The sequence below is a fragment of the Bradysia coprophila genome, unplaced genomic scaffold (genome assembly GCF_014529535.1).
Source record: "Bradysia coprophila strain Holo2 unplaced genomic scaffold, BU_Bcop_v1 contig_762, whole genome shotgun sequence".
NCBI lineage: Eukaryota > Metazoa > Arthropoda > Insecta > Diptera > Sciaridae > Bradysia > Bradysia coprophila.
Window position 1 is genome coordinate 27,783 of NW_023504000.1, and position 25,613 is coordinate 53,395.

At 32.7% G+C, this 25,613-nt stretch overlaps 1 protein-coding gene and 1 long non-coding RNA gene across 6 annotated transcripts in view; one reads left to right on the forward strand and one right to left on the reverse strand.

The window, feature by feature from the left end:
- Positions 1-15,691, forward strand: part of LOC119084541 (collagen alpha-1(XV) chain-like) — a 42,658-nt gene extending 26,967 nt beyond the window's left edge. For 3 of the 5 annotated variants that reach the window (XM_037194551.1, XM_037194555.1, XM_037194552.1), the window contains 5 exons: positions 279-293; positions 432-562; positions 1,082-1,261; positions 11,112-11,336; positions 14,296-15,691. In XM_037194551.1, coding sequence (XP_037050446.1) covers positions 279-293; positions 432-562; positions 1,082-1,261; positions 11,112-11,336; positions 14,296-14,353 — 609 coding nt within the window. In that variant the 3' untranslated portion in view covers positions 14,354-15,691. The remainder of the gene's footprint in view (positions 1-278; positions 294-431; positions 563-1,081; positions 1,262-11,111; positions 11,337-14,295) is intronic. The other 2 variants (XM_037194553.1, XM_037194554.1) reach the window with 1 other exon arrangement.
- LOC119084543 lies at positions 5,011-24,603 on the reverse strand. Its single transcript, XR_005089083.1, has 4 exons — positions 23,838-24,603; positions 16,987-16,994; positions 5,503-5,505; positions 5,011-5,022 (listed from the first exon to the last, which is right to left on the reverse strand). It is a non-coding gene; the product is annotated as an uncharacterized LOC119084543 (long non-coding RNA).
- Between the last annotated feature and the right edge of the window lie 1,010 nt (positions 24,604-25,613).

Below are 25,613 nucleotides of genomic sequence, written 5' to 3' on the forward strand. Positions count from 1 at the left end.
CCGCTAATACTCGACTGAAATACATTTCAGCAACAATTTATAAAGCCAAAATAAGTTTAAACCAAGAAAGTGATACATTTTGCCTGCAAAAGATATTTAACATTTTGGTTCATTTTTTTTCGCCAGTTGACAGAAATGGGTTAAACTTTATTCTTTTGTGAATGTTTGTTCTCAACGTTGCATTCATTGTTTATTGCGCGTGTCGCTGGTTGTTCAACAGAATTAATTTAAAATGTGTTTTTTTTTCTCTCTCTTTTTTCTTTTGCGGCTTACTCTAGTGGTATCCGAAAATGGTGAGCGTTAACTTTTCTACAAAATAACATGTAACTTGTAGGAAAACAGCACTACTATAAATTTTAAGCACTAAGATAACAACTTAAATTTTAATGTCTTACTTTGTATCACTTCTTCACATATATCATTGCTTGCAGCTACGAATGGCAGCTCTAAACGAACCATACTCTGGAGATTTGCAAGGTATACGAGGAGCAGACTTTGCATGCTACCGACAAGCTCGTCGTGCTGGACTCTTAGGAACATTTAAAGCATTTTTATCAGCAAGGTAATAGTAATGCTCTTTCACTTGAATCGCAATGTATATGCCATGTATTGGGTGTATTTATATTTTCTCTCTCGTGTGATGATGAGATGTATTCAACAGATTGTTGTTTGTAATTGGCCTAAAGGTAAAAGTTGTAAAATTGAAAATGGGTGGCTTGGGTGGCTTGGGTTGCTTTCTTCCGGAATTAATTACTTGAAAGTTGTTATGCAAAATATTGCTTCCATAAAGCATATAATTCTTGTTCACTTTCATGGTAATATAATGGAGCAACAAAAAGTTGTTGTGAAAAAGAATGTTTTTATGTCTGCGAGACAAGGATTATTAATTTCTATTTCAACGTGGGAGTGTTTGATAAAATTGTATACATGAAAGAAAATGTGTCATTATAATGGATGTATATTGAAAGTTAACTGCTGTATACAGGTGAAATTGCGGCACCCCATTATTTCCGTAGTGAATGATTCATCTTTTTTTTATTATTCTTCGTTCAATCATTAAATCACATCGTTTCTTTTACAGAGTGCAAAATCTTGACTCAATTGTTCGTACAAACGACCGAGATCTTCCTGTTGTGAATACCAAAGGAGATGTGCTTTTTAATTCATGGAAAGGTGTATTTAATGGCCAAGGTGGATTGTTCTCTCAAGCACCACGAATTTATAGTTTTAGTGGGAAGAATATACTCAACGACAATACATGGTAAGTTGAAACGTATTACTTTCCATTATTTATGTGAAACAGTTTATGTCAATTACTTGGTTTATTTAACGTTCCATAACCATCCCGACACAATAAAAGCGATGTAATAGTTTGTATTGTGAGCAGGTGGTAAAAACCCGTATTTTCTACTTTATTGAGTCGCTGCTAGAACATGGATACTAAATCGTTATTATTAGACACACAATTCCATTCTTACAATTGCTCGCTCTTTAGAAAATAATAAGCGCAATTTTCGAGGCAATTGTACATTGTAAAGATACCGTGGAAAATTGTGCTTATTATTTATACATGAGAAATGATGTCATCTCTGTATATCATGCGAACATGTCACCTGGGATTGTTGATGTATATGAATTATTGAAATGTCACAAAAAGTATTTGCATCAAATATTTTCGTACCTTTTTCACTCTTTTTCACATTCCCAATCGCCTAAGGACTTTCACAGAGTCAAAGGTCAAAAAGTTGATTTTCTAAAATCGATATAATTCCATGTAACGAACCCTCGAACGTAACCCGTAACCCATGACGTTTTTTGTGGTTGAATGTCACCATCATTCGTCAAAAAAGTTCGTTTCATGTGAGTTATGTTACAGCTCAATTTAGATGCTATTGTCAACCAAAGTCATTAAAGGTCTGTTGTATACGTATAGTCAACTCTTTTCGCCAAAAAGTCTGGTTAAAACTCAGAACTAATTGCAATCCATTTCTGCGATTAACGATTGAACTCGAACATTGAATTAGGATTGTTACAGATTCTTATAACAGATAAATAATGCAGATTTGCTAGCTGGTAAAAACTTTATTTCATTCGGATTCTTTGTACCACGCAACTTAAAACATGTTTAAAAAAAAAAGTTTTTTGATCAGTTTTATATAATCACACTTCACATGTGTATAAAGTATGTTAAATACATTTGTATATAAGCACCACAACGCACAATGAACATAAATATAAGTTTTAAAACCCCTGGAGCTGGGTTTTATATTTCATGTGCTCAAAATTTTATATCAACTAGTCTTCCACCACACCAAATTGTTTCGTCTGGAATGATGAAACCCCTAAACTTTCCCTATATTGTATGATATTCCGTAACAGCGTACTAAAATGTATTATATTGTTGTGTATAGTCGACGACTACAAAACTTTTACCAACAGAAGTAAACTTTAAAAAATATTTAAATAATTTAAATGCAAAAACTGAATAATTTATGAGATTTTTGTAATTGATAAATTTATCAATTTGTTTTATTGCATATCATTTTGACATTCGGACTTTTTATGTATGGAATTACCGTAATTCAATTACAAAACTTCAAGTAAACTTATTAAATCTGGCTCGAAATAGAAATCAAACATTTTAGCCTTTTAGCAACGTCTAGCCATCTGTTAGTGACAACAACGACAAAAATAAGCGATGAGCTCTGGCCAATGGTTTACAGCAAAACAGTTCCAGAGAAACTGAGGAAGTAAAAGATTTTACATCAAACAGTACTTGTTACTTGAAACAAATAAAGTAACAGATCTAATTACTGTATGAATAGATTAAATGTCAATCTTTAAAAAAGCAGTAAATATGTTGTAGGTGACACCACGTTTAATTGCACAATTACCCATTCTCTATTATTCTTATTAAAATGAGTATTGAGTATCATCGGTCTTTCAAAATTCAAATTCTGCAAGTGGAAACTACCATAGAATTAGTGGTGTTAAGGCCCGTCATTGGGAAATGACAGGACAGTTTCCCGAAAATGTATGGAAAATTTTATCACAAAAATTCACCGAAAAGATTCAAAGAAACTCACCTATGATGCTTTCCATTGTATTCGTGCACCGTCTCTTTATGTCCCCAAGGCATATTTAAACACTAAAACACTTTTTACTCGATGCAAAAACAAAATTTTGTTTTTTGTTTTGTCGCGATAAAACACAGAAATTATTTCGACACAACTGTGACACTCCGCTATTATAAGGACTAGAATGAATGTTTGCTGTGTTCACTTCGGCGGTAAAATATTTTCATTCAAAAAAGTGTCCGACACTTCAACGATGGTAGACATTTATTAAAATTGTAACCTGTCCCACTTCTTTAGTAAGCTAACAAGACTTCGCTGAGTCTAATTATGCCACCTCTTTGAATAAAAATATCGGTTTAGGTCGAATAATTCTCCGCTGAGCTTTAACAAACCTCCGCTGAGCTCTAATAATTCTCCGCTGAGCTTTGACAAACCTCTAATGAGTTCTAATAATTCTCCGCTAGAGTCCGTCAGACCTTAGCACGTTGTAGTAAGGCACTGAAGCTAAGCGAACACTCAATAAGCATCAGCGGATACCTAATAATTGTTGCTATGATTTTATAAGACTCCACTTAGCTTTGGCAGATCTCCGCTGAGTGTCCGATTCGCTCCATTAGGCCTTCCTGCAACTTGCTTAGGCCTAACGGACACTTCCTGAAGCCTAGCGGAGAATTATTAGAGCTCAGCGGAGGTTTGTTAAAGCTCAGCGGAGAATTATTAGAACTAAACCGAACTTTATTCAAAGAGGTGGCATAATTAGACTTCGCGAAGTCTTCTTAGCTTACTAAAGAGAAACGAACATTTATTTACGCTCAGCGCAGTCTTACGAGAGGCTCAATTTTTAATAAATGCTCTCCCATCGTTGAAAGAATGTCCGCTGAGCTCCCGTAACGCTTTAAAAAATGGTCGATGAGCATTATTAAATGTATACGCTACCCTTTGTCAACTGTTTCATGATTTTTATAATATGTCCGACACTTTTTTGAATGAAAATATTTTACCGCCGAAGTGAACACAGCAAACATTGATTCTAGTACTTATAGTAGCGGAGTGTCACAGTTGTGTCGAAATATTTTCTGCGTTTTTGTCGCGACAAAACAAAAAAAAACTTTTTGTTTTTGCAACGAGTAAAAAGTGTTTTAGTGTTCAAATATGCCTTGGCGACCTAAAGAGACTATGCCCGAATACGATGGAAAGCATAAGAGGTGAGTTTCTTTGAATTTTTTCGGTGAATTTTTGTGATAAAATTTTACATACATTTTCGGGAAACTGTCCTGTCATTTCCCAACGACGGGCCTTAAGCGGATTTTTTTAGAAAAATTTAAATTTTAGTTGAATTTAGTTTTTTGAAATAAAATGGAATTTTTGGAGCTTTTGGTATATAGGACTGAGACGAATTTTTGGAATTGATCCGAATCCTTAGAATTTGGTGGATTTTTTTACAGTCGAAGTAAAGTGAATTCCAGCATGTTTTCCTATTAGCGGGTTTGTGGTTTGTATTCGAAATCCGGCCGTTTTTTTTAAACAAATGAAGAACTAAATCTATATTTTCTGCGATTTTTCTGGGTGCGCACGAATGTCAAAAATCTAGGTTTTCATTTAGTGGACGGTATATGTGGATTACAAATATAAACAACAACGGAAGATCGTTTTTCTGCGAGTGTAACTTGACATTTTTAGAATTCATTCGAGCATAATTTTTCAAAAAATGACTCAATGAAACAGAATCAACATTTAAATTGGTTTACTTGTTGATGTTACCCACACATTTAGCAAAACATCGAAATAAGTCAACAATATTTTTCTTTGATTGTACTGACGTGACAGTATGTACAAGTACTTTTCTGATAACAGCCGGAAAGCATTCAGAATGTTTTTTTTTTCAAACCTGAATTTTCCTTAAATATCTGCAGTGTGAGCCAACGGAACCTGCTGAAACAAAATGCTCCACTCAAAAACCCATAAATGTTAATTAAATATTAAACCACCAAATGTCAATATTTTTCTTAAAATTGAAAACAAAATATAGACATGGTAAATGTACCAATAAACTCCCTGAATGTCTTGATTTCCTTCCAGCCAAATGAGATATTAAAAGGAACATAATATACTTATACATTCATACAATATATATTTAACTTTTCACTTTTATTTTATGGAGCATTTATTATTTGAACGGTTGTTATTCATTGTGCCTTTTTGTATTTAAGTATAATGTTGAATTCATTCAGAAAAGTTAGTAATTTATTTTAAGTATCGTCAATTCATCCATACGTTCATATAAATACCATAAAATGTTATTTTCTTTTGTACTTTTACGATTGTTTTTCTCGAGTTTTGTCATCTTTTAGCAGTAAATTGCTATTGGTTGATCCGGTTTGATATCATATTTTCTTTTGATGTTGTAATGAATTGTTTTTTATACAGTCTGATGATATGAGGGAGGTATTATCCACAAATAATGAAGTTTATACGAGTGTGTCATTGAAATATAACTCATTCTTTTTTCGTATTAAAAGGTATTTTGTGTCTCTGTTTATGATAAAGTTTTGAAAAGAAATATTTGATTAAGTTTTTATTGCTTATGTGAGTTATATATGTATGTGAGTTATTCGGTCGGGTCCTTAACGATTTGAGTTGAAAAGTGCAATAAAATGATCGGTAATAAAATTTATAGTACAAACTTTAATGGTCATACTTTTACCACTATTGCTAAGGCGTTTGTTACCTACTTAAAAAAATAGATATAACTTACATCATATAAGCGAAAGAGCCATTATAAACAGATATCATTGCATCGATACATTTAAATTATGTTTTGGATTTCGAATTTAAAGCTTGAAGGAAAAATACTTGAACTGAATTTCAGGACTTCAATAGCACACCTCTTAGTTGAAGACGTTAAATGTAATGAACAATTCAAATATTTTAGAAATCCTTTTTCATTTTCAAATTTTATTTCCATATCTGACTTTAATTTTCAATTCAATATTTTCACATTCCATTTCAACATTCCATGTCGTTGTTGGAACATTGCATTTTCCGTGCATTGTCATGGTAACAAATTTTCATTGTTCGTTTAGGCTATGACATGACATAGCCATCGTTCCTGCTATTAGATGTATTATGTACTCCCAATCATTTTAACTCTGATCGGACAGTCCATAGCACTTGCCGAGCTGACAACTTCTGGAAATCTTGGTAGAAACATCTAACTTGAAAAAAAAACACATAATTTGGTGTAATGGTACAAACCAAGTGTACTAGAAGTTGACAGTTCCGTTCCGTGAAGTGCTATATAATATTGTTATGTTGACAGACAAGGGAATACAATTCAAGACGCCAATTCTCATGAATTTAGGAATTCGTAACTAGACAGTTGTCACCTTAATGCTATAATTGGTGCATACATTGTCTCGGTTGGTTGACCTATAGGAGGTCACTTACCTTGATTATATCGACTTGATGCATATAAAGCCAAATTCTTTGACGCTTTGTCGTTCCAATCAGAAGAATAACAGACGTGAGGGTTGCACGGTGGGTTGCATAAAGTTTTATTTGATAATATTAACTAGTTAAAAGAATGGCGCAATAATTCGAATAATTTCTTTGACAAAATTTATTAATTTCTATGAAGTTTGTTATTTAGAGGCTACAGACTAAGCTGAGAGAAATAGAACAAGGTTTGGGTACAACCTACTATACGGATGTTCATGTTTCGAACCCGAAAACGACTGTTTCTGTGATTTTTTTGCGTATATGTTTGGAACTTTCGATTTTCGCATTCACTTAAACAAAACAAACATCGTACAAAACAAAGAGGGTTTTGATTTCGAAGTTAATTGGCTTAATTCAGTCATGGAGTTCATAGACTCAAAAAGAAAAAAAAACCTTTGGAAATTCCCACGCAGAGTCTAAAATGTCAGAGGCACATTTCCCAAAAACCGTATCCAAAACCGGTACCTTAAATTCAAATTTCCATGAATGAACAACTCAATTATTTCACTTTTGTACTGAATGGAGGAAACAAGAGTATACCGAAAACGTTAATTAATTTGACCAAGATTTTTGTTTACTTAAAGAAACTCTTATCAGTAATTGTTTTTCCAGTATCATTCCATAGAGAATAGTCAATAGACTTTGTTACCATGAATTAATTTGACAAAGCAAATGGATACATTACATTCAATTTTGTAAGATTCCATGGCAACAATTCAATTAAATCCTCTTGTAGGGAAACTTAACATTTTCCAGTTGAATTATGGTAAATGTGATTGTTAATAATTCTCATATTCATTTCATTTTGCATTGTGATTTATTTCCGAAATAACACTCAACGAAATATTTCTACTGCTAAAGAAAATATTGTTTTTTAGTTTTGTTCAATCAAACTATTTATAAATGGTATGCGGTACGGTATATGCTTCAGCTTGAGTACAATCATGTTTGAAATACTTCCATACAGCAACACTGATACTTTATTAACGAAACGAGGGAACATAATACTCTCAAGAGACGATCCCGTTTCGAGCATTATCCATTGATCCAACATTATATGGTACCTTATAACCCTCCACCCTCGAACATTATTTGGATTTGCTCGTAACCTTACCAAGAAAATCATCTGAAAGCTTATACTTGCCAGCACACGAAGAAAAAAACAGAAATGTTGTTTGAGTAAAATGCAAGTGAGAATAGCTTTATCCGATTCGTTGAAATATTTATGGATATTACTTTATATTGTCTGTCTCTCTAATCAATTTTCTTTCACAAAAAAAAGAAAGTTTAGTTTAGCTTTTGGCTGGGTGCTTAAAACGAGAACTTCAATCTCGATATCATTGTGTGTACGTTATGTATGAGAAGGTCTGTGCATATGGAACGAGTCCGATGGGATATCTTCGGGTGTAACATAAATTTTACAACAAACCGTAAGGGGACTGTGTATAGGAAAAAAGTAAATGTTGGACTAAGTTCGAATTATGTTTGTTAGCTGAATGATAAAGTGTCGATAAACGTTGTCTAGAAAAGCAAACAAAATGAAAATATATAAATTTTTAGTACGAGAATTTCGCTAGTGAAAATGTATAACCATTTCTGTTTGTTATAAATAAAGTTCGTTTAGCTTTTTGTTTAATTTGCTTTGATTCGAATGTGTTCTTAAGTTCCTTTGCACATGTACCTACACACATGTATTTCAACCATCAGCTTAGTTAACTGGGTTCAAGCGTTATTTATGATGGTTTGCGGGAAAGGGATGTATGGAATAATTTCAGTTTAAATGAAGATAAAGTCAGGAGTTCAGCAGAAAATAAATTTTAAAAATGATTAATTGTCGTAATAATTATGGTTGTTCTCTCGCTTGAGTCTATAGGGTATTATGAATTCGATAATGATTACTTTTACAATCTACATGGAATGTTGCATCGCACTATGTATATATGTATGCATGTGCTTTGCTGCATTATATATGAACTGAACATTTATAATTGGTGGTTTTTAAACATTGAATTGTGTTTGAAAATGGTTGTACACTCCATACCAGTTATTTGAATATGCGATTTAAATCGTAACGTCCAAGTCTCACTATCAGTCAAGGGAGCAAATGAAAGATGGTGCGAATGTGGATCAAAAAAATGTCACAATACAAACTTCACTACTTACCATTCACGAGCAACAGAAAGAATCGCGCTCGTGCCATACCATAAACTTTGATTGCAACGAACTGTGAAGTGCTGAAAAATGTTTCCATATTCTTGTACAAACGATGCCTCTACCAACAGCACCGCCGCAAAATCCAGCGCCAAAATCGCAAACAATGGATGATAACGGAATTGTTGTGGAAAAGGAACGAGCGAAATTAATGGAAACGAAGCAAGTACCAAAACAATGGAAGGATTTTCGAAAATTGAAAGGCTAACCATAACACTAACCCTAAATCCTGACCATAAAGGCAAATGTCAAACAATGAAGGCAAATGCAAAATAGTACATTTTCTACCTTGGTGTATATTTCGAGAATAACTTCGTATGTACAATTGTATATAACGAGCGCCAGCGAGTGTATATACAATTGTACATAAGAAGTGATTCGAGAAATATACACCAAGGTAGAACAATGTTTTATCTCCTGCAAGCTGATATTTCATACATTAGCGAAATAACCACAAAAATTTGGATTTAAAATTAATTAATTAAGCATGTTGTTTTAAAACGCATTCACAACAAAAAAAACATTATACAGAGAATCCTTTATTTACTTACTCACACACATATACTATCCACCTCAACATTTCGTTCAAATCACATCATTCCGACTACTCTGATTATTTGATCGATGTAGAAGTGACTAACGAACCACTACCGACACCAATTGCATCGAGTTATGTGATTTGTTGGCGTAGTGGTCAGCATGTTTGGATGATATGCTGCTGGTCCCGTGTTCGCTTCCGCCGTTCGGCGATTTTTTTTTTTTCAAATATGTAGATGGAAAGTAAATTTACCCTAGGTGGGTTATGTGTGAATTATCCAATCGTATAGGCTGTGGTTATGTATGTGTTTGTGTTTATATGCAGAAACGCGTAATGTATGAAATATCAGCTTGCAGGAGATAAATAATTAAATTTCGACTCGATGGATTCTGATCAAACAAAATGCCACTGTGTAGTGCATGATCTCAGGATTCCGACAAAGCCATTAGTTTTCCAATCGGACCAACATCTCCTGAGAGATAAGACTTTGAAAAAGTTAAAATTTTACACATTGATCACGACATGATTTTAAAGTCTTATCGCTCGGCATATAGAAGTCCGATTCAAAAACTAATTAGTTTTCCGGAGTCCTGAGATCACGCGCTACACACTGGCATTTTGTTTGATCAGAATCCGTCTAGTCGAAATTTAATTATTTTTGCATTTGCCTTTATCGTTTGACATTTGCCTTTATTGTCAGGATTTAGGGTTAGCGTTATGGTTCGGCATTTATGGACGAAAAATCTGACGTTACCTATTATGTTTTGATAATGTACATTTTGAAAGAATCCGACTATCTCTAAAGTCCTTCTGCCGTTCCTAGAGCCGATTTTGACATTTATTATTCATTGCAACAAGACCGCTCAGGAATTGGTCACGTTGCAATTTGTTGTATAACCACCTAACCCGTATGCAGCTTTCACTAACGTTCAACTATACTACACCACTCTTAAAGCATTTCTATTTTAGGTCAGTTTTTTTTTATAAACTAAAAATCAATAGTAGACGACATTTCACAATGAGTTCTGTCATCCCTACGAAGTTCAAAGTCCTTATTTGTCTATCAACACAATGGATCGTCTACTTATCGCCTACTCGTTCATCTATAAATAAAATATTTTCAAAAGAAATTGGATATCTCCAGTAAAAACATATCTTTATTTGCCTATCGACATTATCTACTTTTCGATACTCAAAAGCTTCACATCATCTGATACTTTTTTTTCCTATTCTCTTTTTCGATACCGTTTTCCACGTCTCAAAAATATACCATCGGTGTGTACATCATATAATCTATACCACGTTCACTGTACTTCTGATAGAAATGTGTTTTTTTCTCATCCTTGTGTTTGCAATTTAAAACAATTTTGTTTATCCTCTAACTCAAAAAAAAAACTTTCAACTCGTAAATTCCTCTTTCTGGGTATTCGGTTTCAGAAAAAAAGGTCACTATCACCAGGAGCTATTCAAAATTCACGACTAGTGAAAAAAAAAACCGAGAGAAAAAAAATTGAAAAAGGAATTTTTATTGCAACAATAACAGTTACGAAGAAGAAAAACGATTCAGACACAATATAACTTCTCTACAGGCAAAACGTACGATATTTTGACAGTGAAAGTGTTGGGATAACGAAGAGGAAAAAAAACAAATTTTCCTGAACCAATAACAATCATAAATCGATATCATCATACTCTGAAGTCATAATAATAATAATAATCCGATAACAAGCAATTAATTACTCTTCATTCAATTCTATCGATTGTAATTGGTAATAAACTATTTACAGGCCTCAAAAACTAGTTTGGCACGGTTCGAGAGCGAATGGCGAACGAGCAATGGATACATATTGTGATGCTTGGCATTCGGCATCAACAGATAAAGTGGGACTAGCTAGCAGTCTCATGGGAAATAAACTATTAGATCAGGAACGTTATTCCTGCGATAATCGATTTGCTGTTCTCTGTATAGAAGCTTTGTCACAAGACAGACGGAAAAAAAGAGATTTGCAAAGGTAATTCAATGTTACATATTGTAAGTTGGGTGTAAGTAACAGGATCATAATACGAGGAAGAGAAAAGATTCCTTTATTCTGTCAATTTTTTCTTCGTCATTTTTTTTTCATCTTCTTTGTTGCCTTTTTGTTACATTATTTTGATAGCTTTTATATTCCGTTGTCGTAATAATATTTATGAATTCTGAGAAAATGTCACAAGTTTTGCTTTTGATTCCCGTTCAGATCAAGTTTTATACTATTTTAATTCCGTTTTATGTTTCGCATTTTCTTTTTGTTGGTAACTTTTTCGCAAAATGAAAAGTAAATTTATTTTCTTTTCTTTAAATACTTACTTCCTTTTACTGGGTAGTTGAAAGAAATTATTTTTTTTCTCATCTGCTTCTTATTCAACATAGAGCTTATTTTCTGTATAAAACCAACTTTATTACAGTAGAATTATTATACACTCGTGTAGCTGTGTGTAATGTTATAGTGATTTAATATTATTTACGATTACATTTATATTTGCAATTCAAGTTTATGCTTTCATTGATGCATGCGCATTTTTTTTGAAAAAAATTCTGTCTCGTAAAATACGACTGGTTGACTTAGTCAAGCGGATAGCTTATAAGTTCATTTCATAAAATTTAGATTTACTTCAGCCATAGTAAATGAAATGAAATGAATAAAATATACAAAACGTTAGCTTCTAAATTAAATGACTGTAGGTTCGTCATGATCTATGGAAGAAGAAATAACCAAGTTTCCACTTCATCAATTTTCTTCATTTTAGAACCATAGAAGTAACTATGTCACAAGCGAAATTTAGACAACATAAGAACCAATTGCATTCCTTATTGTATCTAAATGAAAAATATGTAATGCATGTGCGAGACTACGAAACTATGTCACGGAGTATGTAGCTCACCTTCAAGACATCCTGTTGAAAAGTGTTCTATTTCCTAATGAACAGAAATATTCAACGACTGTTTGTGAAGTCGTTTCTCGTTTATCGCATTCACGGAATATTTACATTCGTATAATTTTATTATTGCATTTATTCTGGAACGAAGAGATAATTGGAGTGAGCAACAATTTCTCGTAATATTCAGAAAACATCTTCGTAATGAAAGAGAATGCATCCAAATATGGATAGCGAATGTGTGTTTGTCCTTGAGCGCAAGGTTTTAATACCTCTAATTCTATCGTCAAAAACTGTAGTTAGGTCAGGTTTGAATAAATCAAGTTCAAGGCAGCCTTGTCTTTATGAAATTAAATGATCTAATCACATCCATTTTTCCGGGCCATTTTTTTTACCGCGGTCGAAGTTGGTCAGCCTATTCCGAGCTCTAACCTGTAGTAACAAGACTGACTTTAAATGCATCAAAATAAATAAAAAGTTGGCTATTCGCACCAGCAATCTCTTAGAGCTGGCAGTATAATACCCAATGTTGCAGGTTACCTTTAATGGTTTTAGAGATGAGCTGAAAATAAATGTATAGATCGCTGCGAAGAATACAATTGAGTAGAATAAGCTTATCTATTAGATAATAAGGGTATGTTAGAGGTTATAACCGAGTCATTTACATTTTTAGAACGAACTAAAGTTCCTTGCCAAAATCAACAAATGAAATCAGCGCTTGTATACACAAATATACATGCCAATATTAGTTCGTACAGGGGCTATTTTCAGTCGAAGCTTTTTCCCACAAACAAAATTTTAAAATTGGTGTGTTGGGAGGAATCTTTTTCAAAAAATAATCTATGATTTCATATGAGTTCCTTCCATCATTGCCTGACTGATATGTGTATACCAAAACACGACATACAAAAGCAACAAAATTACGATCTTCTATTTGCATAGCTAAACAAACCTCTATCCGGTAGTTTGCTTGCGTTCTTATTTACATAGGAAAATGACAAAAATCGAAAAGTTTCCAAACAATTTTAAGGATACTGTAGCAGTTTGCATAGTTGTTCTATATATAGAACAGCCTTGATATGTACGAATCGGGACGTACACTGCAAAGGAATATTCGATTTATTTATCGTATTTTTGCTGAGTTTTTTTTTAATCCAATCCGTAATTGAAACATAACATTTTATTTCTGTTTAAAAAAAATAGAAACCAGAGTAAGCGAATCAATCCATCTTGAATTTTCCGATGCACACATCCATCAATTGGAAATGTGATTTGTAGCGAGCTTTTTTTACCTATCAATACAGTACTGAGAAACTACTTCCATGTAATAGATGTCACTTTAACGATGCAGTGAAGAAGAAGAAGAACTAATTAGTGCAATAAGGCTAAAAATGGAGCGGTAACGTCAATTTCGTCTCGGGTTCAACTTCACAGTTAATCGAAAGGAGCCATAACTCCTAACGTTTTTGTTTTCCTGGGTAATGAAGAATTTCGTAACTCCCGAGAATTAGCAGTTTGAAAGTATTATTTTAGTTGATGTTACTTCCAAGATCTTCTAGGTCGCGTCGACTTGAGATTATAGAAACTTCATAACTCCCGAGTCAGTAATAACTCATGATAAGTAGTAGGGCTGGTAACTCTCCAGAAAATTGTTTTAGGAGCAGTTCCTATGATAACAGTTGTTATCTATATTTACTTCAAAATTCTGCTTTTATGATCTTCGCAAAATATCTCTGCAATATAACTGACAATTAAAAGTGAACGTGGTCAGCCAATTTGACTGAAGCACCACAATATCATGTTAATTTCACACGTAATAGACAAAAACGTTATAAGCATGAGTATAATATTTTCAACTAAGGCAGAGATTAGGCAGATGCTTTTACAACTAAATTGCTAGTGCGGGCGTTAGTATTGTTAGCGGGATGTACCGCAAAATCTTTAAAAAAAAATAGATCTCATGTCTCACGTCTAATGAAAAAAAAATCGTTTAAGTCCAAGCGATCAATTATAATAAGTTCTTTCACTCAACCAATCAATTTTCATTTTCTACAGATCTGATGACGAATTTGAATCGGAAGAAGATTATGAGACATATCTACGAACGCTGTAATCACACACAAACATACAGTATTGCTCATGTAACGAAGATGAAAAATAAATAAAATAAAAATCATTTGTGAACATATCGTCTGGAAAATCACTCAGATAAAGCAACATGAACATCTCGATAAATATAATGTTTAAAGGTGAGATTGGAATCATTTACGTTTGATTGCGCTTAATTTTTTATTAACTGTAAGTGTTTTTTTGTAAATAAATTTACTAAACTGTGTAATAAAATTAAAACAAAATGGAAATTAGTTTTATGTATTTAATACTCTAGTTAAAGTACAGAACTAGCTAAGGAAGTGTAAAATTAAGTTAAAAGAAAGAAAAAAAACGTAAGAAAATTAAAAGTAAAATAAATTAATTAAATGAAATAAATGCCAATTTACCTGTATATTTAAATGAAACTTAATTTAAAATCAACAGAAAACTACCTACCTAATTATTATCAATTCCAATGGACTTACACACATAGCTCCTAATTTAACCAATATATTTTCTGTCATCGACTTCGAAACGACCATTTAATTATTTTCGTTTATTATTAATTCAACATTCTGTGTTTCATTCGAATTAAAATCATTAGAGCAAAACATCGCTGCCATAATTTTAATTGTGTATTATGTTACGATAAAGGCTATCCGACTAGTTCATTTTATATACCAAAAATTCTAAATTGGGAAATACGAACTTTGTACGTTCCAACTTATTGGAAGATTTCGAATTCGAATTTTAATCAGAAAATCTGATTCGCTTCAATAATGGTAGAAATAGACAGATAATTCGAAATTCTAAATAACACAAAAAATATTGAACCGTTCAGGTAGATGAATAATTGATACAGAAAAGGTTTATCTCTATATTTCATTACAACGTTTTCCTTTCAGTATATTATACACAATGATCGAAGTTTATGTCGTTCATTAACATTGGAGTTATACATAATATTCTGCCTGTAATGCCAATAATAATTCTCAGTTGGGATTTTAAACGTTATTATCAAATTCAACGGGCATTGCATATTATTTTTCAATAAATAACATTTACATAGTATTTACCATGACCAATTTGTCGTCCGTCTATATACGCCTCCCGCATTTAATAACCAAATGGGATCATTAATTTTCAACTTTTCGATGGAAGCTTTAATGTTAGCTTTCAAAAGCTGAACTATTCGTCGTGTTATTTCAGGTAATTTATTTTTCATTTATTTTTTTGTGCATTTTTTTCTCATTCATCGTTCGAATTACATGCTGAAAGAGTCATACAAAATTTACGGCCTGGAAAAATTCATTTTCCCCCGAATCATGCTAGTCAATTCGAAAATTTCTGTGATCATTTGTGTCACTTTTCAAATGTTAAACTAAACAAACATGGATTATTTGCATCAATACGTAATGAATCTACCAGAACGAACGAAACGAAAGGAAACTTTCGACTTTCCACTCTATTCCTTTGTATACATTAAAACTATGAACGAGCATGAATAAATCTGCAATGTTCGATGGGTGGCAAAGGATATAAGTGACCCAAGAACTACCTTTCAAAAACGGGTATTCATTTGATATCGACAAAAACCACAATCAGCTACAATTTAGTGGTGTTTATAAGAAATATGTGTGTTAAAACGAATGAAGTAAAAGATTTCATATCAAACAACAGGTGATTCTTTGAGCGAATAAAGTAATAGATTGAATGATTATATCGCAATACGCCTTCCATCTCTAGAAGGTAAAGCTGAAGTCACAACATCCAGTCGTAGGTTGTTAGGATATTCAACTATTCATATTTCAACTGAAGTCCCACTTGATTTACTTTTTCCACAAGAAAACAGCATAATTGTGTACCACGTCCTAGTTAGTCATATCCTCCCACTTCAAAATGATAATATCACTAAGTGATTGGTGTCGTAACAAAAAGTATATAAATATTAAATGAAATTAAAACTTAGATTTAAGACAAAAACAAGCAAAACAAAATATAATTACTTTGTTAGATTTTTATATAATTTCAATAAGCGAATTGTACGACCTAAGATAAAAAAAACAAACAAAATTAACGAAAATAAAAGAAAAAAAAGTGAGTGATTTAGTCAAATTGACAAAAATTTATTGTAAATGTTTTTTGAGAAGAAAATGAAAAGAATGGAAATTTTATGCAAAAGAAAATACAGAACACTGTTATACAAGTATATACAAGTCTTTTGACTAATAGACTATCCCCAGACAGACTGCGTAATGATATGACGGATTATATTCAACGAAAAAAAATGGCAATTAAAATTACGAGAGAATTTTTCGTACTTTGGTACAACATCGCTGAATTCCACGATTTAAGAACTTCGCATTTTACTGTGGAAGTTTCAAGATCATCTTATCTTTCCACTTTGACTAAAATAGGCATTTGGAAGGGTGTAATGTCGGTGTCAAATAAAAACTGCCAACAATAAAGGTTTGTACTTTTTTTCATACATCAAAATGGGAACAATACAAATGCAATTTAAAATTTACGTGTTTTTTTGTTCATCAGTTTTAATGAGATCATTACACATAGAAACCATGATAGGTCACAGAGAATGGAAAATCTAATGCATTGAAGGGAAACAGTACAAACACATTAAATATGTAAATAAGTTACAGTAGATTCTACTTAAGACTCATTTACAGTTCTTCGAAATGAACGGATTTGTACTTCAATTTCAATTAAAATTCTCACTAACAATAAATCACAATGCTATTCGATCCAAATTGAAGAAAATGAATTGAGACAGAAATAATAATAATAATGTCCTTTCTTTGTTTTATTGTATTTTTGTCTTTCCGAGAACTGTAACTAAATTGTTCGACGACAAAAAAAATAATAAAAATCGAAAATGAAAATTCGACGGTAATTTAATAGGGATTGGTATATAGTCCTATTGATATATTGATCGAGTCGAATGGTTCCAGACAAAAAATTAATTTGACCGAAAAATAAATGGTTTTTACCGGAAACAGAAGATATCGACAAAAGATGGTAAATTATCGACATAAAAATTTTGATAAAATTGATTTTAATAATCTATTTTTAGTAAGGTATTTAGTAAGGTGTATTTTTCGTTTCCCGAAATTTGATTATCGATTGTCGATTGATGACTAGTGACTAATTTTTATGGAATTTACTAAGTTTTTCCAAAATTTCGCTAAATTTTTCCAATTATAGGTTCTGAATTGTTCCTTTTGAATCCTTTTTGATAAGTTCTTTCCACAAAAAAACGGACGAATATTCATCCTGAGAAATTATCGTAATTGATAAGGAATATTAACATACCAAATAACAATAGAAAAGTTACCATAGATCGTGCAAGGATTCGACAGTTTTTAGTACATAGCGACATTAACCTGTCACATACGGCTATTCATCTGTTATCGAGAACGACTACGATCGATGGAAGTAATAGACCAGATTATAATATGATCATATGCTTGAGGTCAGTAACACTGTTTTTCGGAGTACCGAACATTAATTTTGTCGTAATGTGAGCTATGCGTGAAGTCATTAATATCTACCCAGAGTTCATAAGCCTACATTAATATGTCGATAAGTTGATCGTTTCTGCCAATACGATAATAGTATATCAGCGAATATAGCCAGCGTTATACACTCGTGTATATTACACAAAACACGAGTGCAACGACAACATTATTCCCCGATATCATAATATACTATAGGGCTCTTCCCTTCAATTACAAATATGCTGAGTATATATCGAGTATATCGCGTATATTCTGAGTATATCCAGTATATCTTCGTATATTCCGTTTATCGAGTACATATAAGTCGGATGAATTTGACAACCGCCTCATTTAGAAAAATGAAATTTTTTACGCGACGGATTTCGATCAAACAAAATGCCAGTGTGTTTGAGATCACAATCTCAGGAGTCTGGCAAGGTAATTAGTTTTTCAGGTATATTTTAGGCAATTTCGCGAGTTGTAGCCCGAACGAAGTGAGTACGTGAATAACTATTGCTGCTTTAATAATTTTGCAAGCAAATTATATTCTCAGATATTGTATTGTTTGCAATAAAACACCATACCGCCCACGTACCGAAGTTTATATTCCTTGTATATACTCCCACAAACTTCTCTCAAGATATTAATGAAATCTCAAGACTAGAATGTTATTCGCATAAGAATGTATGAATAGAATAGATATTCCAATTAATTTTGAAAAACATTGATTTATCAGCCGTGGACTTGGCTGACCATAGAAATTGCAAGTCCAAGCTCTTTCCTTTTATCTTGAAGCTATCAAAGTTCAGTCTTTCACACTTCATTTTCAAAATTCCTCAGAGAACGCGAAACAGAGCATAAACTGAAATAATTATAATCACAGGTCTAGGAGTTAAAATCAAAGCAATGAAAAGATATATGGCATAACTTGAAACTAATAATAATGAGTTCCTAACGAAAGATAGTTTATTACCAGCCGCATTTACATTTTTATGTTCATATGCAACTTTCAAGCGTTTCCGTCATAAATTCTCCTTTTAATTATTCGCTCGTTGCCAATTACAGTGATTTATGCAGTATGATGTTCTTCCGATGCCCAGAAAATGCAATTTACAATGAATCTTTGTGAAAAATAATATTTAAAAAAAAAATTGCAAAAAATGCTGCCTACCGCAAAGAAAATTAAAAAGATTTTTCCATCCGAAACAATATATTTCTCGGTTTATTTTTATTTTCCAGTTAGACACTCATGAATCATGAGCATGAATAAAAATATTTCACACTCGAAATAAGCGCACATGAAAATTCTAAAAACTATTTACATTTTGAGAAAATATATCCTCATCTCATCCCTTAATGTGCTAAGCTACAACATTTTTTTTACATACCCATAACAGTGCTGCACTCTCCAAATACTCTTATATGATAACGGTTTCTGCATTCACTTCTTTTTATTTTTGGAAAATTTCTACGCTGTCTGTGCTTTATGATACAACAAGAGGATTTCATTTCACAGAATGGTGGTTTAGGTTTTGGGTAATAATAGATCAGAAAGATGCTCTAAATTGTACTGGAGTTTATATGGAAAGTAGAGAATATGAAGAAGACGATGCGCTGCTAAATTATAGATATATCCCATGGGAGCATTTTCCGCGTTCAACATCGGCGAACAAGGAATGATACTAAATGCAGACGTATGTGTATGTATGTGTGCGATGCGACGCGATCCCAACAATTATATTCAAGTTTGAGGGATGTTGTAGGTGTCGCTCCGTGGGTAAGTACGTTATATCAAATTGAAGGTGTAATGCAGACACGAAGATGAGTTACAAAGTAGAAATATGCTTTATATTGTGTGTCTTTTGTCGTTGGTTTTAAAACGAGAAGAGTTCATATGCTCTTGAGTGGATCGGATGGAATGTATGCTTATATACTTGTCATTCACTACAGCAAGTATGTTTTGAATTTCATTTTCTAAAGTATATCTTGTCTGGGTTGTTCAATTGTTCAAAATTTAATTGGTTTGTTGGTAGCTTTAACCTGTATGAGATTTATAATTCGATCTCATGTGTTGGGTTATAAAACTTTAAACTTTCAGACTACGTGAATTTCATGCTCTACTCATTAAATGAGTGAAGTTACTTACAACAAAAGATTTTATATGCACGCAAAATTAAAGTTTAATGAAAAGGAGGTGACGATTTTTCGAAAGAAGATAATTAAATTATAAGCCAATTACGTACTAGGATGCATTATCACAAAGATATGACAAAAGAAATGTGAATTTTACAAGGAAAATGCAATTTCTCGTTCAAAAATTAATTTTAAATTAAAATTGTGCTAGAGAATCGTGTCTTGTGAAATAAACTTCTTCAGCAGTAATTCAAATTATGTGCAACAAAAAGCTCGCAACAATTGAGTGGACATTTGAATTGAAGAAATCTCATTTACCACACCCAGATATCACTTTACAATATTGTAGTTTTACTCAAGCACGTGAGATGAAATGAGATTTCATTCACGATGTCGAAACTTTGCCTCACGTTTACCTTGTTAATAGAACAAATGATGGAAAGAGATATCCATTGGAAAACGCGGAGGGTGGTGACAACCTTTCTAAAAATTGAAGTATAAGTACTATTCCAATCATTTGTCCCACTGATATAAGGATGGTACGTTCATACCCGCAAAAATTGTTATGCTTACGGCATATCGTGGTCTAGGATTGTGGTGGACTTATTGTTTCTTGTGTAATAGTATGTAACATCTACATGAAGTATTTAACGGGACATTTACGTACATCAGAGCTTTCCCTAGTAGCTTTATGGCTGTAACGCCCCACTTATCAAATACACAACTTGTAACCTCGGAAGTAATATACTATTTCTTCCTGAAGTACCAAAACCGTCACATTCACTCACCAAATTTAGTACCGAAAGAGCAACATTCTCCGACACTTTTTTCTCTCAATTTTCATTCCCGCTTATGTCATTTTCGATCCTATCTTTATTCTTTTCCAGATGTGTCATGTACTATAACAAATGAAAATGCTACACATGTGATATTAAATGCGATCTCGCATCAGATTTTGTGATATCGCATGCGATCTCGCATTATATTTTGTTATATCGAATGCCATCTCGCATGTGATATTGTGATATCGCATGAGATTTTGTGATATCGCATACGATCTCGCATGTGGTATAGAGATCGCAGCTGAATATGGCGTGCAAATCTGTTGTTATGTTTTGTTCGGAATGTGACTTTGGTACTCCAGGAAGAAAAATAGTATACATACCACGGATCGAAAAGGTGTGTTTTAGACCCAGGTGGTGAAAACGTCCAGGGATGGAGCGACGCGAACCTTTTCGATCCTTGGTATGTAACATACTATTCCCTCACTAGTGAAACCCTTTTCCTTCGTTCGTAAAGTAAAACGTTATACTTTACACGTGAAATAATTTGATATCTCGTATCCAGATGAGTAAAAGTATCCGAGGGCTTCACGCAAGAGTTTGTTGGTGCAAACGTAAAGCAACGTTCATTTCCTGATTAGTGTTGAAATATTGCAACTTCGTCGCTTATTTCCTACGTCGTTTAGGAAAAACGTTGCTCCTAACTTATGGTAAAAGGCTTTTTTAGCGAGTTCGCCTCCGGCTCGAGCTGGAAACATCTCATTCGCTAAAAACGTTTAACATGCGTTAGGAAATAGTTATTTATACAACCAAGTGATCAATGCTTTTGCCGTAGGCCGAGTGTGACAATACACATCGTGTGCCTAAAACAGCATTTATCATTTATCATATTACGTCTTTCGCAATAAAGGCAACAGAAAGCCCTACTTTTCGTTACTTGTTTCGAAAATAACTATTTCCTACTTATGTAATGTTCATTCCTTGTTATGGATCGCATTACTTGCACACCGACACACTCTCGTACGTATAGTAATAAAATGTTTCCTAACTAACGTCATTTAGGAAAAACGTTGTTCTAAAATATCTACTATATAACAAGTGAAACTTTTCATCTTATTACATATTGAGGGCTTCGAAAGTTGTGTACATAACTCAGTATAAAAATAACAAGGTACGTCGGCTTTTCCTCGAATCATCCAAAATTCTCTCGTAAACTCGACCTTTCAACGTTATCCACTTTTCCAATAATTGTTACTGCAATTATAATTTTCTTCTTTACGTTCATCACTTAGTACCAATTATAATAGAGTGTCGTTATAATTGCCGTGGGCACAACTTTTCTTTGAGTGAACGAATTTTCTGTTAAGAGTTACATACATAAACATTGTGGGCGAAACATCGGAAATCCTTGCTAGTCATCGCTAAAACAATTGAAAAACGAAAATAATAATTTCGATAACAGTTACCTCTAAAGCTTTTCTACTACAAAAACCACTTGTAACTTACTACCATACCAAATTTCTCATAATTTGATTCAGTTCAATCGTATTCTGAAAGCATCGGCACGGCACACAACCAAAAATACCAAATTTTCATTTTATTCGCTTTAAGCTGCCTATTCAGCAATAAAAATAATGGAGATGCCTTCTTTGCTGTAAATAAAGTATGTTACGCGTATAATGCGTATTTTAAGAGGGTGCATATAAAATCCATTTGTCTTACATTATATAACGTCAATTTATCAACCATAATTCCTCTCTGTCCAGAAGCCTGAAGCAAACGAAATAGTATTCTTTGGATATTCATGAACTTTCGAAATACTTTTTAGTTCACTTTTCCTCAGGCTCGTATTGGCAATTTTCATATATTGTGCACAAAGCCAGCCACTTTAGAACCATACTTAATAAAGGACGTAAGACAAAAATGTCAATTTCTGGAGAAAGGCCTTCGGTTAATAGAATGAGGTATTGACAAAGTGTTGTATTGCTTTGACTTGACCAAAATTGTTGAAAAAATTTCTTTTATTCAACGAATGAGGTAGTGTATAGCGAGACTCTATAGCAATAGCTTCTTAGTTTAAAAAAAATGTTTTACATATTATGGCTGTCGGACCTTGGACAACTAACTACCAGGCTGGTAGTACAAGCTGGAATCACCGAAAGAAAGGTAACTTTGGGCTTAGCTATGGACTGATTTTGCTTGATGTTAGCATTTTTATTAGAGTTTGTTGCTAGTTGAATAATTGTTTTTATTCTGATCATTTCCTGTATAAATAACATCGTAAACTCATCTCGCAATACTTAGCAATATTCGTGCGACTCTCTGTTTTTCTTTGTCCCATCATACGTTTGATGTTTTAGTATGGCTCCCTTCATACTCGGATTTACTGCTTACTGTAGAGTGTAGAGTGAAGTAACTGGCCTAATATATTGTAGATTGTAGACTCAAGCCCCACGTGAAATCCTTTGGAAGCTTGTTTAGAAGGTTTTTACATCCATCTTCAATGGAGATTTTACATTCAATATACGAACCGCCACTCAATGTACCAACAAATAAAAGACCATTTAGCAGATAACTTTGTATAATTTATTAAATTTTTATTTATTTTTTACAGCTTACTTCGTGAATAAAGCTAATGAACTACAACTTGTTTCTGTAAGGTTTATATTTTGTTCAGCTTTAATAGATTTTATCTTAAATTGCTGCTTGAAATAACATTATAATTAACTGTAATAGCTAAAACTCAATCAATCAACAATTAAATTTGCTTTGTAGTAACTGTTACTCTAATGCAAAAAATGTTTTACTTAACTTTCTTCAGAAGCCAACTATGCAAGAAATTGTATTCTTGAAACGATTTATTGCGTTGATATGAATAAAATACTAAAATTGTTTATGTAAACTAGTAAAAAAGTTGAGAAAAGTTTTTGGATTCGTCAATGTTTACAGAACTTACTGCTAATCGCGTTGTGACTTCTTTATTACTTTAATTGATTTGGACGTATTCAAGTAGCGACTCAATATGCAAAATTATCTTTACCAATTTAGCAACGACTAGCTATGTCTGTTATCATTGCACTAATCATAATGTCACCCATGACCATGATATGACGGAAAACGAAAGAACTGACTGAGAAAGCAGAATCGAACTGGTATCTATCATACTAAAAACATGAGAATTTCATTTAACTATAGTGGTTTGAAACTACAGAATCACATAAGTTCTGGTAAGGCAGAACTGAATGTTATTCTCGATAACTTTTTGCAGTTTAATTTTCATCGCTGCTAAAGTAGATATGGATGAACATTCACTCGGATTCGGATACCAAAACTCTCGATCCGACAAAGCTATAATTTCCAACCAAACTGATACTGAATGGATGAGATCTTATGTTAAAGTTGATTTAACAACGTGAAGTTGTAGATGTTTAAGTAAATTGTACTTTGATTCCAAAAAATTGTATCCATAGGAATTTAAGTAAATAAATTGTGTGAAAAAGTTTCTGGTAAAGTGTTCAACAATTTCACTTTATTAAGCATGCTGAAGACGGATGATTCGATTCAAATCTATACAACAAACCATAGAACTACCGAAATGATATATTTACGTACGTATTGATATCTCTTGCAGTAAAACTTTCAATTTCTTTTTTGCAAGAAGATTTGCATTATCCCACAAACTCTTCAATTGATTAATTTATGGTAAATGACTAACTGATATTTTATCGATATTTTTGACTAGATTGGTCATGTATGTTGAGTTTATTTTAAAAGTAGTTTTTCTTTGGCTTATAGAACTTTATGGTAAATTAGTTTAACTTTTCTTCTTCCTCTTCTTTAGATTAGTGGTATGCCCTACACGAGTTTAATTTTTTATACTCGAGTATAAAGTATAAATATTTGACAGATTAATTGATTGATTGGTAATTTGACAATAACTACCACCAAAGTATCTTGATTTTATTTATGAAATCAGTAAAACTGATTTCTCTGCTAAAGACTGTGAGCTGGAACAAATTCTTCACCAAAATGCAGCGCAATTGAATGACAACTAAAAACATTGAACGTCGAACACGTGCTCCCGTGCAATGACATGAGAGCACAGTTTCGATTGTCAATAACTATTAACAAAAACGAATAACTTTTTCCAGTCACTGCCTCTAGTTTCAGAGACATCAGCTCTACAGATTTCATCAAAAAAATCAACAAGATCCTACAATTGCTAAAAGTTTCTCATATGCAGAATGAGTACCAGCTGAATATCACCAGCTGGTGTACAAACAAAAACACTTTGTATTGTATAAGACACAGTGCATTTCTACGTTAACGTCATCTACGCGCACATAACACGTATGAATGAAGTAAACACATTGTTAAGAATGTGTTTTGATTGTTTATCATACAATAAGTGTGTGTTAGTAGATCCAGCTGGTGATCATTCTGCATATGAAAAATATTTACAGGCTGTACCATAGTTTGGTGGCAAATGTTACCAAATTACTGAGCCGTTCAACGATATGCCAGTTCTGTCAAAATTTTATACTCGAGTATAAAAAATTAAACTCGGGTCGGGATTACCCCTATTAATAGTACAATATCTAAGTTGTCACAAGTTTAGAGTATAAAATAGAGTTGATAAATACGATTGTTTTTTTATAAAAATGTTTACATATTTTTCTTTTATACCTTAAAAGTTAAGAAACGAAAATATTGTTAGCAAAACGAAAACTTTCAATTAAATCTATCGGAAAAATGGTGTATCAAATGTTATAATTGTATATAAATATGGATTTCAAAATTGATAAAATATTTGATAGGAGAAAATACAATTCTTTTGTGTGATATCGGGAAAGTA